General features: G+C 47.1%; 1 protein-coding gene across 2 annotated transcripts in view; it reads left to right on the forward strand.

The window, feature by feature from the left end:
- The window catches only part of CENPE (centromere protein E), a 1911253-nt gene that overhangs the window by 12503 nt on the left and 1881481 nt on the right, over nucleotides 1–17269 (forward strand). For both annotated transcript variants that reach the window (XM_085641421.1, XM_085641422.1), the window contains exon 2: nucleotides 15306–15403. In XM_085641421.1, coding sequence (XP_085497547.1) covers nucleotides 15306–15403 — 98 coding nt within the window. The remainder of the gene's footprint in view (nucleotides 1–15305; nucleotides 15404–17269) is intronic.

Below are 17269 nucleotides of genomic sequence, written 5' to 3' on the forward strand. Positions count from 1 at the left end.
TTAGCATACTCCAGTCCATGTTTTCTTTCCACGCAGTCAATGTGGGGGGACCCGCTGAGCCCCACAGGCGCGCGATGTCTCGCTTAGCCACCATATTACCCAGGGTCACCCACTGGGTCTGTCCCTCATCGTGATCGGTAGGCCCCCAAACATTCAGGAGACAGCACCGCGCCTCCGGCTGCATAACAATGCCCGTCACCTCCCCCATCACCGTATGGACTCTCCTCCAGAATTCCATGATAATGCCACATTCCCAAATGATATGCATAAAGGTACCCACCATACCGCAGCCCCTCCTACATAAACCCTCCTCAGAGAATCCCATATGAACCAGCCTAGGCCCCGTAACATAGGTTCTGTGGAGTATTTTGAGCTGCACCAGCCTCAGACGTGATGGGATCGCGACCTCCTTAGGAGAGGAGACCGCAGACTGCCAATCCTCGTCATCCAGTTAGAGCCCGTCCCTAGTCCACTGGTCCCTCAGCCCCAACAGCAGGTCCGCCCGAACATTTATCAATTTCTTATATATGAGAGAAATCGTACTCTCCGGCATATGGCCGTCGAGGATCCGATCCTCCAATGGAGAGGACTCAGGCACCTTCTCACCGTCTACGAGAACTGATCGCAGGGCATGACGCACTTGAACATAGCGGAAGAACTCGGATTTCCCCAACTCATACTCCTGCTGCAGCTCTTCAAAGGACTTCACCCTCCCCTTAATCAGCAAATCTCCAACCCTGGAGATTCCAATCAAGTCCCATTTATCAAAACCTTTCGTATGCCAGAGCCTCCCCAATTTTTCAGATTCAAACAACGGGGTAGCTAGGGTGAGCCTATCCTTCCAGCCCAACGAGTCAGTCGCCAACCTCCACACGCGCACCGCCACCCCAGTGGGCCCCGTGAGGGACGAGTCCAGCGCCCGAGAGTACAACGCTCTATGAAAATTACCGCCGTGCAGCAACCATCGGTCCATGGCATAGCCGGGGCTTAGAGCCGGACCATAGAAACCATGATTAATCGCGCTCAACTGGGTGGCCCAATAATAGCGTCGAATGTCCGGAAGCGCAATACCCCCGTCGTACCACGGAAGCGTCAACTTGGCAATCGCTATGCGCGGCCTTCCATCCCACAACAACGATCGTTGGAGGCTTTCAACCTCCCGAAAGTAACTGGCCGGTACCCAATCAAGGGTATTCTGCAAGGCATAGAGGAACCGGGGGAGAGACATCATTTTAAACAAGGCGGCGCGCCCAACGAGGGAGAGCGGCAGCTTCCGCCAGCCCGCAACATCCCGCCGCAAGCGCGCCAGTGGGGGGAGCAGGTTTCTCTCATACCGCAGGGTGGAGTCAGTGGAGATAAAAATCCCCAGGTACACAAAGCCCTGCTGGGCGATCTGAATCGAACACGTTCGCGGGACAGGCGGAACCTCGCCGCTCAGAACATACAAATACGATTTACTCCAATTGATGACGAGACCCGAGTTCCTGCCAAAGGACGTCAGAACGTCACAAACCACTATAAGCGAGTTCTTGGGCGAGGCGAGATATAACGGGATGTCATCGGCATAGAGCGATATACGGTCCTCGTGCTCGGGCGACCACCTAAGTCCACGTATATCCGGATGCCAGCGTATCCACGCCGCCAGCGGCTCGAGGGCAAGGGCGAACAACAAAGGCGACAAGGGGCACCCCTGCTGAGTTCCCCTCCCAAGCTGGAACGGAGTCGACGCCCGCCCGTTTACCACAACACTCGCAAGGGGACCCTCATACAGCAACCTCACCCAGCTCAAAAAACCAGGGCCAAAGCCGAACTTGGCAAGCACTGCCCACAGATATGCCCATTCCACCGTATCAAAAGCCATCGTGGCATCGAGAGATGCCACAATAGCTGGTTCTCGGATCGTGCCCGCCCTGGCAATCACTCCATGGAGGCGCCGAAGGTTCAACGCAGTGTTACGGTGCGGGATAAAGCCGGATTGATCCGGATGGATCAAGTCTCCGAGCACCCTGATCAAGCGGCCTGCCAGAATTTTAGCCAGAATTTTCGGCTCAGCATTAAGGAGTGATATTGGCCGATAGGAGGAACACTTATCTCGGGGTTTACCCTCCTTGTGTATTACAACAATCGTCGCCAGTCTCTGGTCCAACGGAAGGGATCCACCCCCCCGCGCCTCCACAAACATGGCGCGCAGGTGAGGGGCAACCCTATCCGGGAACAGCTTATACAAGTCAATCGGCAAACCATTAGGGCCTGAGGCCTTACCCGAGTTCAGCGCACGGATGGCACCCGCCACCTCATCGACCGTTATGTCTCCATCGAGGTCGTCCCTATCTACGTCAGACAGGCAGGGCAGATCGATGTCCCGCAGGAGGTCAAGCGAGTCCTCGGTCGGCCTATCCGAAACTGAGGCATAAACCATACGGAAATAATCCGAAAAACACTGTACTATCCCCTCAGGGTCAACAACGACCTCTCCCCCCTCTCTCGTCAGTTCCGGCACCACTCTATTAACCCGTTCTTTTTTGTCCAGCCAAGCTAGGAGCTTCCCGGCCTTATCCCCAACATCATACAAGCAGCCCTGCTGTTCTCTACTGAGGGTCTTGGCGGCATTCGTCACCAGGTCCTTATATTCGGCTTGCTTCAGGCTCAGCTCATGCAGTGAGGCCTCTGTAACCTCCTCCTCCAGGGCCACCTCTAAAGCCGCGATCTCCTCCTCAACCTGCATAACCTCGCCATCTCTCCGCCGCTTGGTTGCCACTACCAAGGAGAGGGCCTCTCCCCTCAGCACGGTCTTAAATGCTTCCCACAACGACACGGCCGAGTCAACGGACCCCTGGTTGTCCTTAAAAAAGTGATCAACTGTCTTCAACAGCGCACTGCGCATCTTGGGGTCACGAAAGTACCAGGGGTTAATAGGAGCAACCCTGCCCCCTCCCTCGCGCCCGACATCCAGCCGGACCCACACTGGCGAATGATCCGATATGCCCCGCGCCATATGCCTGGCCTCAGATACCAATGAGGCATGCGCAGCCAGAGTGAGCAGGTAATCAATCCTAGAGAGGCTACCATGCGCCCCGGAGTGGAAGGTGTATTGGCTCTGTGTGGGGTGCCGGAGCCTCCAGCAGTCTACCAGGCCGAGTGTGTCTAGAAAGTCTGGAAGCCACTTCTGAGCCCCCCCGGTGTCCCTGGGCGGGTACCTATCCAGCAGCCCAGAGCCGACAGCATTGAAATCACCCCCCACCACTAGCATACCCTCCGGGAGGTCCAACAAGGCCCTACCCAGATCTGTAAACGTGGAGGCCTGCAGGGCTGGAGGGACATAGACCGAAACCAAAACCAAAGTTCTTCCTTCCCACCTCCCCGCCACCGCCACAAACCTCCCCCTATCATCAACAATGGTGGAGTTCACCTCAAACGGTAGTGAAGCTCTAACTAGGATGCCCACACCCCTGGATCCAGAGGAGAATCCCGAGTGAGCTATGAATTTGTAACCTTTCCTATTAAGAGCATGGCAAGTATTACCTATAAGGTGTGTCTCCTGCAGTAGGACGACATCCGGCAAAGACCGTTTCAAGAACTGCAGGACTATCCCCCGCTTAATGCGATCCCCCAAACCATTAACATTCCAGCTAAGAACATTTAAACCCCTACCCCCCATCCCCACACCACAAGAGACCCACCCCACACCCGAAGAGCCACCATGGAAAAATCCTGACAATGATTACTGCGCCTTGCAAAAACAAACCCCCCAACAACAAACCCAAAATCCCAACTATCCCCCCCACCCTGCACCCCTGCTGCAGCTTACAAAGCCCCCCCAACTTGCAGTGTGCCTGTCGCCCTACCAAAACCCAAATCTACAAAAAGTACCCTGAGGGAGGAAAGAGCTCCCATCGTCCTCCCGCAACCCTCCGTATTGTACTGCAATCAGTTCAAGTCATCATCCGGAACCAAATCAAGTCAGTCCGGCTCCAAAAGCATCAACCCTGCCCATCCCGGCCACTGTCCCCGTCTGCGGCGGCATCCTCACCAGTCCGTCGTCGGGGCAAAGCGTCCAGCCATTCACCGGCCATAGCAGGCGACTCAAAGAAGAAAGTTCGGTCTTGATACACCACCCGTAATCTGGCAGGGAAAAGCATGGCATACTTCAGGTCCCTCTCCCGAAGCCGTCTCTTCACCCCCAGGAAGCTCTGCCTTTGCTTTTGCACCAGCTGGGTGAAGTCAGGATAGAAACTCACCGACGCGTTCTGAAAAGGGAACGGGCCCGTCACCCGAGATGCTTGCAGGATAGCGTCCCGATCTCGGAAGTGAAAGAGCCTGGCGACAATCGGTCTCGGTGGAGCTCCCACCTTGGGCCTCCCACCCGGCACTCTGTGAGCTCGCTCAACTGCGAAGAACTTCCCAAGGCCCTTAGGCTTCAGATGGTTAAGCACCAAGTCCTCCACGAGAAGGTCTACAGAAACCTTGTCCGAGGACTCCGGGACCCCGATAATGCGCACGTTGTTGCGCCTGGCCCGGCTCTCAAAGTCCTCGAGCCTACGGGCGGAGAGGTCACTCTCGGCCCGCAGCTTACGAACCTCAGTCTGAAGTTCCGAGACATCGTCAGCGAGGCCCGTGGTCTTGAGATCAAGGGTTTTTACCCGTTCATTAGTTTTGCCCAAGTCCGCGCGGATCAGGTTAACGTCCACCAAGATGGTATCCACTTTGTGCGCCAGGGCATCAAACTGTCTCCCAATCGAGGCCTGCATCCCTTCGAGCGCGCCCATGACGTCCTGCAACGAGAGCTCCGAGGCCGGAGGTGAGGCAGTCTTCTGTCCATTCAGCGACTGGCTCGATCCACCAGGCGACCCCTTCTGCTGGGCATACCGATCCATATTATTGGCTTGAGTATAGGCTCCCCGCCTGGTAGCCTTGGGTTTCAGCCGATCCACCTCTGCTTTACCCGACATGTCTGGCTCCAAGCAGTCCGGTGCAAAAAGACGGCCCTCTCTCAGGTAGAGGGAGCAGGAGAAGTCAGATCTGCAATAGCCAGCCAGGGTAGGGCGCAGAGCGTCCAGAGGATAATAAAGCAGCCGAAAGCACTCCCGGGCCAAGGCAGACAAAGGGCGTGAAAGTGAAAGGACGGGATCCTCCGTCCGACAGTTCACACCTCGCCTGGCCGCTGTTGTTCAATTAGAGGTCGGGCATCCTGCCAACGCCAGCCCCTGGCATCCCTCGGAGACAGGCCTCAATCTTCCGCCGTGCACAACTCCGGTTCCCGGTGGGCGATCCGAACTCGGGCGGCATCAATCGCCTCCATAACGAGTCATCTGCAAGATGCCGTGCATATAAAACAGGATTGAAGACAGGATAGTCGACGGAGGGCGCGTGGGTCTCGGGAGCTCAAAGCTCACGCGGCCATCTTGGTCAGGCGCTAGGCTCCTCCCCCAAGAAAGCATTCTTGAAATCTTTGACAGATTAAAATTTTGCATCCTGGGGAATATTTGTCAAAATAATGGAAGGGCCAGGAACAATTGGAACTTCTGGTACTGCTACATCGTTCAGGGGGCACTGGTCTTGACCATATGCCAAGTGTTACCCTTGAACTTCTTAACCATGTAAGTAGGGGTATTACTAGAAGACACACCAGGGGAAATTACTCATTGCTGTAACACCTGTATAGTAGGGGCAATGCCCTAATCTGCTTCTTTGAAAAGGGGATATTGTCTCACCATTGGTAAAAGAGCATCTTCCTTCAATGTAATTCTAAGTGTAGTAGTAGTATGAATAAGGCCTACATTATGGGGACCCTTTGTCCACAAGGTGTCTGGTACTTGGGAAAGAGCTACATCCCTAACCAAATCAAAGGCTCTACTTGGTGTGCACAGTCCATACTTTCAATACTGTTGTCAACAGTATGTTATCCTGAAAGACTGTAACTGTGTTCTTAGAATCATCATCAAACAGTTGATCATCCAGTATTTCCATAACCATTTTACCTGACTTCATGAATATAACGCATGCCCATTAAAAATGGTTATGATCACAGGCTATCAAAGTACCTTTGGTCGGTGTTCTCTCTACGGCCTCTAGTATGAACTCATTTCCAGGTATCCAAGAATCTTGCCCTTGTTGCTGGAAAAGGAACTCTTTAGGCAACTGGACCTCCCTTCCCACATACTGCTGTGGTAAAGGCTTCTATATCAGTGGGTCGAGCTCTGATGTGATCTCCAGTTGAATAATCTGCTGTTACAGCCAAGATCCTGGAAGGTGGAACTCCAGGCGTAGAAGAAATCCTAGTACCATCAGGCTCAAAGTGAATTGTCATATTAACTTAGGCGTACGATCTCTCCCCAATAGATTAGCTGGGGCAGCGGAAGAGAATGGTAAACAGCCGTCAAAGTACCTCCCGCCTTTGTACATCTCCACTGGTTTAGTAAACCACCCTCATTACAACCCCAGAGAATCCTTGTGTGTCCATTGATCTATCAGAAATTGGAAGGTCTCCCTCTCTAATAAAAGATTGGGTTGCTCCTGTATCTGTGATGGCTACCATCACAGTGGGTTCCTCATCTAGCCTGTGTGTCACTGACAATACTGGATACCTGGAACTACTCTGTGAGCACCTTCATTCTTTGGATCCTCCTACATAATTTGTTTGGAAAGGATTTCCTCTCACAATCACACCTCCAGTTGCCATGTGGGGCGTTTGGTAACTTTGCTGTGGCGGCACTTGTTGCACTTGAGGCATTATTGGTTGCTGCACATTTTATGGTGGCATCTGAGGTACGTATATTATTTGCAGGTTTGACTGGCTGCATTACTGTATTTCCTGGCTGACTATAAGCTCTTGCCCTTCCACTTTGTTAATCACATCTAACTCCTGCAATCTTTAATGAAATGGCTATATCCGTGACAATGACCTGTTTGATCCATCCTCTGGGGACCTATCCTGTCCCTTCCTATTCCTCCTATATTACTTCCTTGTGCCCCATCACTATCCTGCTATTGTGGGTATTGCTATTGAGTGGTCCCTGGGACCTATGTCACAGACATTGTAGTCATCTGAGTGGTAGCTGCTACTACAGCTCCTTCGGTTGCTCCTTTCTTTGCCAACTTCTTCTGTACCACCTTGTCTGCTGCTGTCTGTTACTTCCTGCTTGTTCTTCTTTCTCCTGTTTATTTTTACAAAGATGAATTCTATGTTTCTGTATCTCTGTCCAGGGTTTACCTTCCAATGCCACTATATTATCAAGATTATCCTGCACATCAGAGGGTAAACCCTTCTTTACTGTATTAAAAAGCAGAACATCTTTTCCCCCTGCTGCGCCCCAATCCTGCCCTACCTCTTGAGTCCCATTTTTCTTTCATCCTGCTGAGAAACTGAGCGGGATCCTCATTCGGCTGCATTGCTTGACCCATGAGAGACCAGATGTCTGGCCTATCAAGGTATGTCTTCCTCAGCTGATCCCAGACCACTGTCCAGACTAAGTTGAATGGGAACCCATCTTGGCTAGTCGCAGTTAGGGTATCATTTCTCACTCCAGCCTTATGAAAAACAGTGTCGGTCTCAACTCCTTTAACGGGGTTCTCCAAAGTCGGTCCTGGTGGGTCGGATCCATGCCAGATTTGTAAGATAACCACATCTACCTAAATGGGGATTGTAGGAGGCTGGCTTAGTATATGGTGCTCATTTATGTAAGTGTAGCACCCTGCACTAATCCAGACAACCCTCATGGTGATTTTAGTGGTCTTCTACAACCTTAGACCGCTCTCTAAGTGGTAGCTGTGGAGACCAGATTTCAGGCATAGTCCAGAATGAGTGTAAAGCAGCTTGTTTTACCAGCACTTAATCTTATGGTATAGGTTAAGTGAAAAAGAACCACATTGTAGTTATAAAAATATGTATTTATTATAAACGCTCACTAACCCGTTGCAAAATCTCCTACCTGGAGATATAACCACAATACACTCAATACTTTGATAATACAACCCGTAAGTAGCACAAATACACAGTGGCCTCCGGGGGAAGACCAAACCATATACTAAAATAGTGGAACGCGAACGACAAGTTAAGTCGGGACTGAACCCAGAAGATGTAGAAGAGTCGGGGACCCAAGGAACTACCCAAGGTAAGTACCCAGGAACCCCATGGAGGCTGTGTGTAGAGCATTAACACGAGTGCTTAATACAAGTAAGTGGGTAAGTCACGGTTGCAGTTTTAAAGAAGGACCCTTCCCAGTGGACCCTGAAGAAACTCTGTGGAAGATGGAAGGTTAGAGAGTCACCCCATCCACGGATACCCCATGGAACCAGGATATCTACACCTGGGAAGCCGGGTGCATAGGTACGAAGTGATGTCAAAAACCGCCGTAGACCACAACAGAGGAGTTCAGTGAAGATGCTGCTGGTGAAGACGGCGAAAGAATCCGGTGGAACCCAAAGGTGGATTCAAGATGAGAGGTACCTGCAAGCAGAGGGGACAGAGTCTATACCGTTCAGGAGTGACCAGGAGGCATGGAAGACGAATGTCCACTGCACCGATGTCGGGAGGTTCAAGAGTGAGGATGATTAGCTGTGCAGACCAGGCGACGATGTGGAAGACCAGGAGCCGTTCACACGCTGTCCCAAGTCAGATGTCAAGAGCCAGGGGTGGGGTCAGTGTCCTGAAGGGGCACCAACAAGCCATGGCAAAGGCAAGCAACATAGTAGTCGAAAAAGGTGCCTCGTCGGGACCAGCAAGATCTAAGTGACTCACCATGAGCAGGTAAATCTGAGCACACCCTGAGCGAGCAGGGGAGCCCACTGGAGCCAAAGAAGGCCCTCAAGAGGGCTCACGGGCCGAAGGCACAGGAGTCGCCAGAAGACCTCGAGGAGCTCACCAAATGATGAAGAAGGCCATGGTGCAGAGGATGCGGTGCAGGCGGAGTTCTTGGTTGCAGTTGAGGCTGGAGCTTCTTGGAGCCTGAAGATCTCTGATGAAAAGTCAACAAGCCTTGGCAACAGCAATTCAACGCGGTGCACAGACGTGCTGCTCCAGCGGTTCCGACGAGGGGTACTGGCATCAAACTTTCTGTTAAGGCCTCGAGGGAGTTGCAGAACCACCACCTGTGTTGCTGAACCTTATGGTGTCCATAGGAGCTCAGGAACAGCAGATCTGCCAGCTTTGCTGCGGTGCCTGCAGATGCAGGTAAGTGACTCCTTTGCTTCGAGTGCCTTGGATGTCCACAGGCCTGTAGAAGAACCTGTATGGAGCACAGATGATGCAGAAGGCTGGCAAAACGACAAGGCCAGGAGCAGCAGGAGTCTTCCCAGTTGCAGTCTCTGTTCCCAAAGCGAAGTCCAAAGTGCCCACACGGATGAAGAAGTGATTTCAGATCTGAATCTTGTCCCACGACTAATCTAGGGAACCAACAACAGGTAAGCCCTTAAGTAGCCTAAGGAAAGGGTTGGTCCCTCCCAGAGGAGGGGCTGGACAGTGGGGAGGATACTCCTATGTCCTTCCAGTTTCGTGCCAGAGCGGGAACCAGCGGCTCCCTGAACTGGTTTCAACTGGAGTATGCAAGAAGGGCACCAAATGTGCCCTTCAAAGCAGTCTAGTGGCACTGGCAAGCGCCCCCACCATGTCCCAATACACTAAGTCCTGTCTAGGAGGTGGTCACACCTCCCAGTGACCGGAAACCTATTTTCCTGCCTTCCCCTGCTCGAGCATGGCTCAGCAGTAGGAGGGCAGAATCGTGTTTATGGTTGGCAGCAGCCATAGTTTGTTGTACAGGTCTAGAAGACTGGTACCGGGAGCACTGAGGGCATCTAGGATGAGCTTTACAGTGTATGGAATCATACCTCCAATACAGTTTACGGTGTTGGGGTAGGATTCCAACATGTTCGATACCAAACGTGACCGGGTTCTTTCCAACCAGTTTAGAGATAGCCATCGTAATGACGCAAGGCCACTCTATGTATCGTAATGGCTGATGCACTTACAACTCGGGAGAATGGACTCTGTGAATTGTAGGGTTGTCCTGCTCATGCAGGGGCACCCTTACACTTATAACCGAGCACCCTGCCTTCCGGATTGAAAGACCTGCCTTAGCGTGACTTACAGGTTTTAAGTGTAGTTAATAACAATAATAATTATCTTTATTTTGCATATAAGAAAATATGACCATAAAAGATACAATTTCATCAACACATCATTCTAAAAACAGTGATCATAAGGGTAAAAGAAACTCTCAGGGCAAGGTAATACAGTAAAAACAGTACTCAATGGTTACTAAAAAGCAATAGAAGACTCTACCAACTATCCTAATTAATACACAGGTTCAATAGGAGGGCTTCTGCTTGTATGATCCCCTGGTGTTTCTTAGCTTTAAAGAAGATCTTAAAAAGTTTGAGACACAGAAAAGGTAAAAACGTGGGGACAGTTTTAAAAACTGCAGGGCCACACTGGCCTGCTTGAATCTGAGATTCCTTAAAAACCCCTTAAGAAACACTTTTCTCGGAATTGAGTAATACAGGCATAGAAGAACAAAATGTAGGGTATCCTATGGAGACCTAGTGTCGCAGCCACAGGGCCACTTTTGTTCAGGATGTGCCACGTACCCCGCAGGTACAGCCAGTAAATTGTGAAACAAATTTAACCTAAACCTCGTAATTAAAAATCTATCATGGGCACTGGCTATGAGGGTTAGGTATGGTTCGATGCTTTGTGTTGACACGACTAAAATATAATTTCTAACCGTTGGATTATTCAGTTCGGTTTCCTCCCTTTGGGCCACAGTATATTTAAAAAATAGATCTTTGATAAGCGCTTTATCCCGTGCACACACCATATCTGGCTGGAGGAACAAATCTGATCTGCCAAGCGTGGTGAAGGTCTCTCTTGCATAATTCAGCCACTGGATTTTCAACGCATGGTCCAGAGAGCGACAGTCCTGAATTATTTGCCTGTTAAAAACCTGTCTCCTCATTGGACCATATGTTTACCCAACGCAAAAGGGGTTTTGCCGCCACCAGGTCAGAAATATATTTAGACCCCCAACTCCTCGTGTATAATAAAAGCAGGGGTACTCTGGGGGACTTTCAACAAACTTCTAAGATAACTTTTTTCTTCATTTTGGAGTTTGTTTGTCCTCACAAACCCCCAGACCTCACTTCCATATAAGACTTTAGAACTGCAAAAGGAGTTATACAATTTTAAAATTGTCCCGGGCGACCATCCACCTAATCTGTGAGCATAGCTTGTAATCGCTCCAGTAGACTTTGTCAAACCTAGACACTTGCCCTCGGGTAACTGTTTGAAACTCAGTTTGTTACCTCACATATAAGGACATGTATATCTGTAGTAAGTGGTGCTAGCATCAGCTTACACAGACTGCAATGGTAGGCCTGTTGTCTCAATTTTAGTGGTCTCCCATGGGTGGCAAAATACAGGCTTCAGCCCTTGGGGGGACCCTTGGTGTACCTATGCCCTGTGTACCATAGTGCCGTAAACTAGGGACTTACAAGGGTACATCAGTAGCCAATCAGGGGGTACCCAAGTACTTACCTGGTCCAATTTAGGAAAGAAGCACAGTGTCTGGGGTCCTGATTAGCAGGATCCCAGTCAGACCAGTTAGTAAAACATAATGACACGGGCAAAAAAGTGGGGCTGACCATGAAAGTAGATTTTACTTTCCTACGGGGATATGCTAAAAATCTGACACATCCCGCCCTCGAGGACTGACTTTGGAAAACCTTGTCCTATAAGAGAACTAAGTGAACTCTTTATGTCCCCTATAGCCAGGGTAATGCCTGCAGTTGTTTTTGCAAATTACCTAATCTATTTTCCCGCTCCCTCTTTAAGCTGTGATATAAACTTTTAAAGATTCTCCTTGTCCATTTGTAACCAAGGAACAGAAGGAGGTTCCCCAAGTGCCTCCTGTATCAGGAGCATCTGATGTACAGGAGTAACAGAATGTTGGGGGGTTGTGCTGCCTGGCATATTTTTGACACACACACAAACCTTTCTGCATGCAAGGATAACCCCAGTCTGGATCTCCCTCACCACAGAGAATGGAATACTCAACATTTACCATGTCACGTGAATTGAAAGACCCTTCCCGTGACCATGGACTCATCTGTGGGGCTAAACCGTCAGTCCATTCTGTTAAATTATTCACATAGGCTACAACACTCTACCAACTATTTTCCCCTTCGGTGACGATCTCCCTGGGGTGAATTCAGTGCCACGTAGGACTGATTGAACACTCATCTGCTGCATTGGTCTGTCATGTAGTGTCAACTCTCCTATAACTCTACAAGATCCTTTCCTGGGATCTGGCTGGCCATGTGTTCCCTGAAATTGCAACCGTAGGTTGCCGAGCCTTTGGTGATCTAAGTATTTCACCCATGTTGTCTATGCTCCTATACATTGACTCTGCTCTATTTGCCATCCTCCCAATACTTCCCTGAATTTGTCCTAACAAATTATCCCAACATCCTTCTCTCCTTGCCTTCCTTGCATCTCTTCTATCCTCACTCTCTGGTGAAACTGACATGACCTTCTGCCAAGGTGGAAAGTTATCATCAGTCCTCCTAAAACCCTAATTGTTTTCTGGAGATACTGGCCATCACGCCATACTGACAACCCTGTCTACATAGTCCTTACACCTAGCATCATCTGCACCTCTTCGTTGTGAGGTAGATATTCGCTCCTTAATATCCTTCCAAGTCATATCTCTGTTTTGTAACCAGTTCGATGTTGTTAATGAAACAAGTGCCTGATCTTCACTGTCTCCTGGACCCTGCTGTTCACCTCTACCCTCCTGGGGAGAGGCTGGATCTAAATGCAGTGTAGACTGTGCTTCTAATTGTCCTTTAAACTGAGTCACCCACCCTTACTTGTTGTCTGGGAGTACTTGTGTGTCTTGGTTTTGACATCTGTGGGACAACACTAGGGAATCCTTTCAGGGATTATGAAGGGGGTCTCACCTTCAAGATTCTCACATCCCACTGCGGCTTCCTTTAGCTGTGCCAATGGATAAATACCAGGTACCTTAGGGGAAGTATTTGCAGAATGATATGGAGGTGGGAGAGCAGACGGGGTACTTAGGTGTGTCAGCATTCAAAGAGTCCTTGGACTTTTCACAGAAGACTCGCCATGAGGCTTAAGTGGCTTCTCACTTGTGCAATTTAGCTCCTACGTATTTACTCCTAAGGTGTGTAACAATGTGCTGTAATATTTTGTCATCCAATGTCCCTTTCTTTGGCCAGGGATATGTGTATTTCTGAATGACTTTAAACCATTCATTACAATACTTTAAACCATTTATTACAATACTTTTGTAACCTTTTCTGATCACCTGGAAAGGCCTTTTGCATGTGTTCTAAGGGAGTCTTCATAGTCCCCAGTATTCCTAGCAGTTTTATAATCTAACTGTTATCTGTCTACTCAATATTTCTTCTTTTATTTTACACTAGTCCTCACACGTAAGAAACTCATCAATGTGTCTTTTTAGTCATATATTTAAACATTATACAACACCACAACATTATAAAATGTCTTCACTCTGTGGCCACATTTCTATTTAAATGCATACACACATTCATCATCAAAACATTTTTAAAATAGGAACACTTTAAATACTTCTGAATATTAATCACAATTGTTTGACTGTAAACTAAATTGGTAGTAACTGGTCACTTCCCTCTGCGCTCAAGAGAGGATAACCCTCAAGCCATGCATCTGATAGACAATGGATTGACTTCTGGACTTTAAGTCCAGGACAGTAATTTGGGTGTTTAGATCGTAATTCGAGGTAAAGTTGAAAGATTTCAGCCTTTCGGCCATCCCTCTATGTCAAAATATTGGAACAAATATTGGACTCCCATCTTCAAATCACCCACATTGACCACTTCCAAATTTATATTGGGATAAACACACTACCCTCTATGCAGCGCCATAACTTAATATTGTGCAACACTTGTACCCAATCTTGCATGCTTTAACCTTATTTACGTTACATCTACGTTTACCATTGCCAAAGAGACCAGTCGTACAATATAAAAAACAGGGAACGAAGTCTGCATTGTCCTTACCTTAAAGACAGCAATCTCTGGTCCTTACCGCTCCTGTGAATAGGCAGACATTTTGGCAACACTGTGTCTGCTTACCTCATCAAAGATTTGCAATGATCTATGCAGCGGGGTAGGTGGTATTCCCGGTCTCTCTTCTGCAAGCCATCTGGATAAAAAGGAGTCACATCCTGAGCTGTAACCATTTAAAAAATCCTAACTATATCTGGCCGCCTCACAGACATTTTTACACCAGGATTGTCCTAAATCAGGGAGGCATACCAGACCTTACAACAGGATAAATTATGATTAATATACATATATTCTCCCCAGGGAATTTTAGTCCTGATGAGACCCTTGCACTACAAACAAGGTTAAAATGTCATCACCTCCACCAGAGGGACAGTCACTAAGTGGAAACACTGGAAGAACAGTCTTGTGTCTTCTTTGATTGTAAAATAGATTTATCAAGACGTCCCTGTCTATACCAATAACCCTTGTTTTTAAGTACAAAGTCAATTTATTGACACTTCTTTGGTTATGGTAGCTCTACTTTGGGTTTTTCTATCACTTAATCCTTATTACTATCTCACCGAAAGCAGTCTAATATTAAGGAACAACTGGTAACTTCTGGCTGAACTGTACTAAACCTGATTGATTGGGAAAAGGGGGGAAATTAACTTCTGAATGGCAAATATGCAGTGCATTTTTCTGCTCTTTTGCAGCTGTTCTTTCCCTGAAGATAATGTTCAGCTTGGTTTTCTGTTTTGTGAGCGACCTGATATTACTTGTGTTCTGCAAGAGTCAAAGCAGATTCCGAGCTTTGGGTTCTGGACATGGGAGGTGTTCATTAGAGTATTTTATAATCAGTATATTTGAGTATCAACACTACTTGCCATTTTGTCAGTTTTAGTATTTTTAGAAAGTTAGCTGTCATGTAACCCTCCTTAGCCACAAAGTATGATTCAGACATGTTTCTGACTTGTACAGAATGTCAATCCTCTGGAAAGTACAAACTGGGTTGAGGGTGGGCAATCGGATATGTGGAGGAAGTGTGTAATGGCCACAAAGAATAATCAGATGTAGAAGACTTTCGTGGGCCTTAATAGTCAGATTAAATATAGGTGCTCTTTTTGCCGTAGGGTATGGGTGTGAGGGGAGGATCCTATTTATATTATCGTGAACTACCTGCCATTAAGCTCCCTAATCCTGAAAGGGATTGCCATTTTGACTTCTGTTTAACATTCATTTTCATTTTTTATCCATTGTAGGGAAAAAAATAAGGAGCAGACTGATTCAGTGTCACTATGTTGGAAGGCAGAAGGAAACAGCATTTTACAAATTGATGGAGGAAGGTCATTCAATTTTGGTAAGCCAAAAAATTCCATAGAAGTATAATTAAAGTTCCACTAATGCTGGATTTAAAATAGAGCATTCACGAATGGTCATGGAATATTTAGATGAGCAGGATTGCGCTAGCCACAGTACGAAATACATTTTATGTTTTATACCCAAGAGAACTGTTTAAATAGAAATGCAATAACTCTAATTTCCCTTGGTGTGGAAGGTGTGACGTAGAGGAATTACAAATGTTTTTGCCCTATACTATGATTCCAAACTTCTGGACCCGGATTGCAACCGTAATATCAGATTTACTACAAGAAGATATAGCATAAACTACTGAGACTATGGTGTGTGACACAGAAGATGGTATGCCACACTCAAACCCATTTTTTGTCTTCTACCAACCAAAACAACTGAAATGTAGTGTGCAATGTATCGTAAAAAACCCAAGACTTCCTGCAGTTTGTTTTTTATAATGATGTGATATGTAATAGTTGTGTGTACATGTCTTGATAAATTGTAAACAATAAACTGTACGTTGGTTACATACTGTTTTATGGATGTTTTTAATTTACAACCCTGATGAAGTCTTAAGGGATGAAACGAGTTGGCTGGGCTGATGTGCAATTTTTTTAAATCAAAACTTCCATAAGAGTGGATTTGAACTTGCATACAAGACTCTCAAAGAATTTAATTGAACTTTCTTTATTGATATATTTGGACATTGCACTTCATTAAACTTTTCCTAATGCACCAAATGGAGCTATATTATGATACATTGTATACACCCTTTCAGTTGTTTTGGTTGGTATTGGATTGTCTGTAGCTTCTAAGCAGTGGGGTCACGAAAACTTGAGCGTATTTAGGACATACAACAATAGGACAATACACTAGTGCTACATCTAATGGCCCACACGCTATTGCATAGTTGCTACATGTTTTGTCTTTAAGGCGGTTTCAGTGGCTGGGTTATGTATTGCGTTAGAGTGGATTAAACCACCCCCTTATAGGAAAGTGGTGGGATTTGCTATACTATAAAGGTTAGAGGTGGCATTACCTCTTGTAAAAAGGAGACCAGGGCATTATATGATTGAAAAATAAGTGGGGACTGGTCATTCCGTCTACTCCTGATTAGTAAGGTCGGTCTTACCCAGAAATCTACTATGCAGTTTTTTCATCTTAACTCTTGACTGTTGGTATGTGGTGTGTATCTTCATAATATTTAACATGCATTTCTTGTTCTTTTTCATCCATTCACTTATATTAAAAATGTATGCCTGATAATGTAAGCACATTCTTCTATCAAATAAAAAACAATCATCCACTAAAACCTGTCTTGTACCACTCTTATGAATACAGAATGAAATGCACCCTATTTTGGCATTGCTTCCATAGTTTCTAGATCTGTGGACGGCCACTGGGTTCTCTTTTTTTATTTCTGTTTCTGTGCAGAAGGATTTTAAATTAGGCCTCTGTCCAAAAATGTTGAACAATCCTGCTCCATTAATGTTTTCGAACAATAGCATCGGAACACTTTGCAAAAATGGAGTAGGTGCTCTGCGAATTGCAGATTATTAGGCTTCGTGTTTGCTTGAGTTGTAAAATCTCACCCGAGAATGTATGCAGTTAATATTTGAGGGATTATTAAGTTGTTTACTGGAGCTCAATATGTTAATGGGTTAGTGCATAGTGATGACTTTAACTTTTTTTGGTAATCTACCATGCCTATATTGATCTTTTGGGGCAACATAAGGGCCTTAAACTTAATTTTGGCAGGAAAAGAGAGGTAGTCTATTGGTGTGAAATAGGCGAAATTGATGTCAGTAGAGGGTCCTGGCAACTACCCTTCAAGCTGTATTCTGTATCAACTAAGTTTGAGCTGTTCTTTTTG

The sequence above is a fragment of the Triturus cristatus genome, chromosome 2_2, assembly GCF_964204655.1.
Source record: "Triturus cristatus chromosome 2_2, aTriCri1.1, whole genome shotgun sequence".
Classification (NCBI taxonomy): Eukaryota; Metazoa; Chordata; class Amphibia; order Caudata; family Salamandridae; genus Triturus; species Triturus cristatus.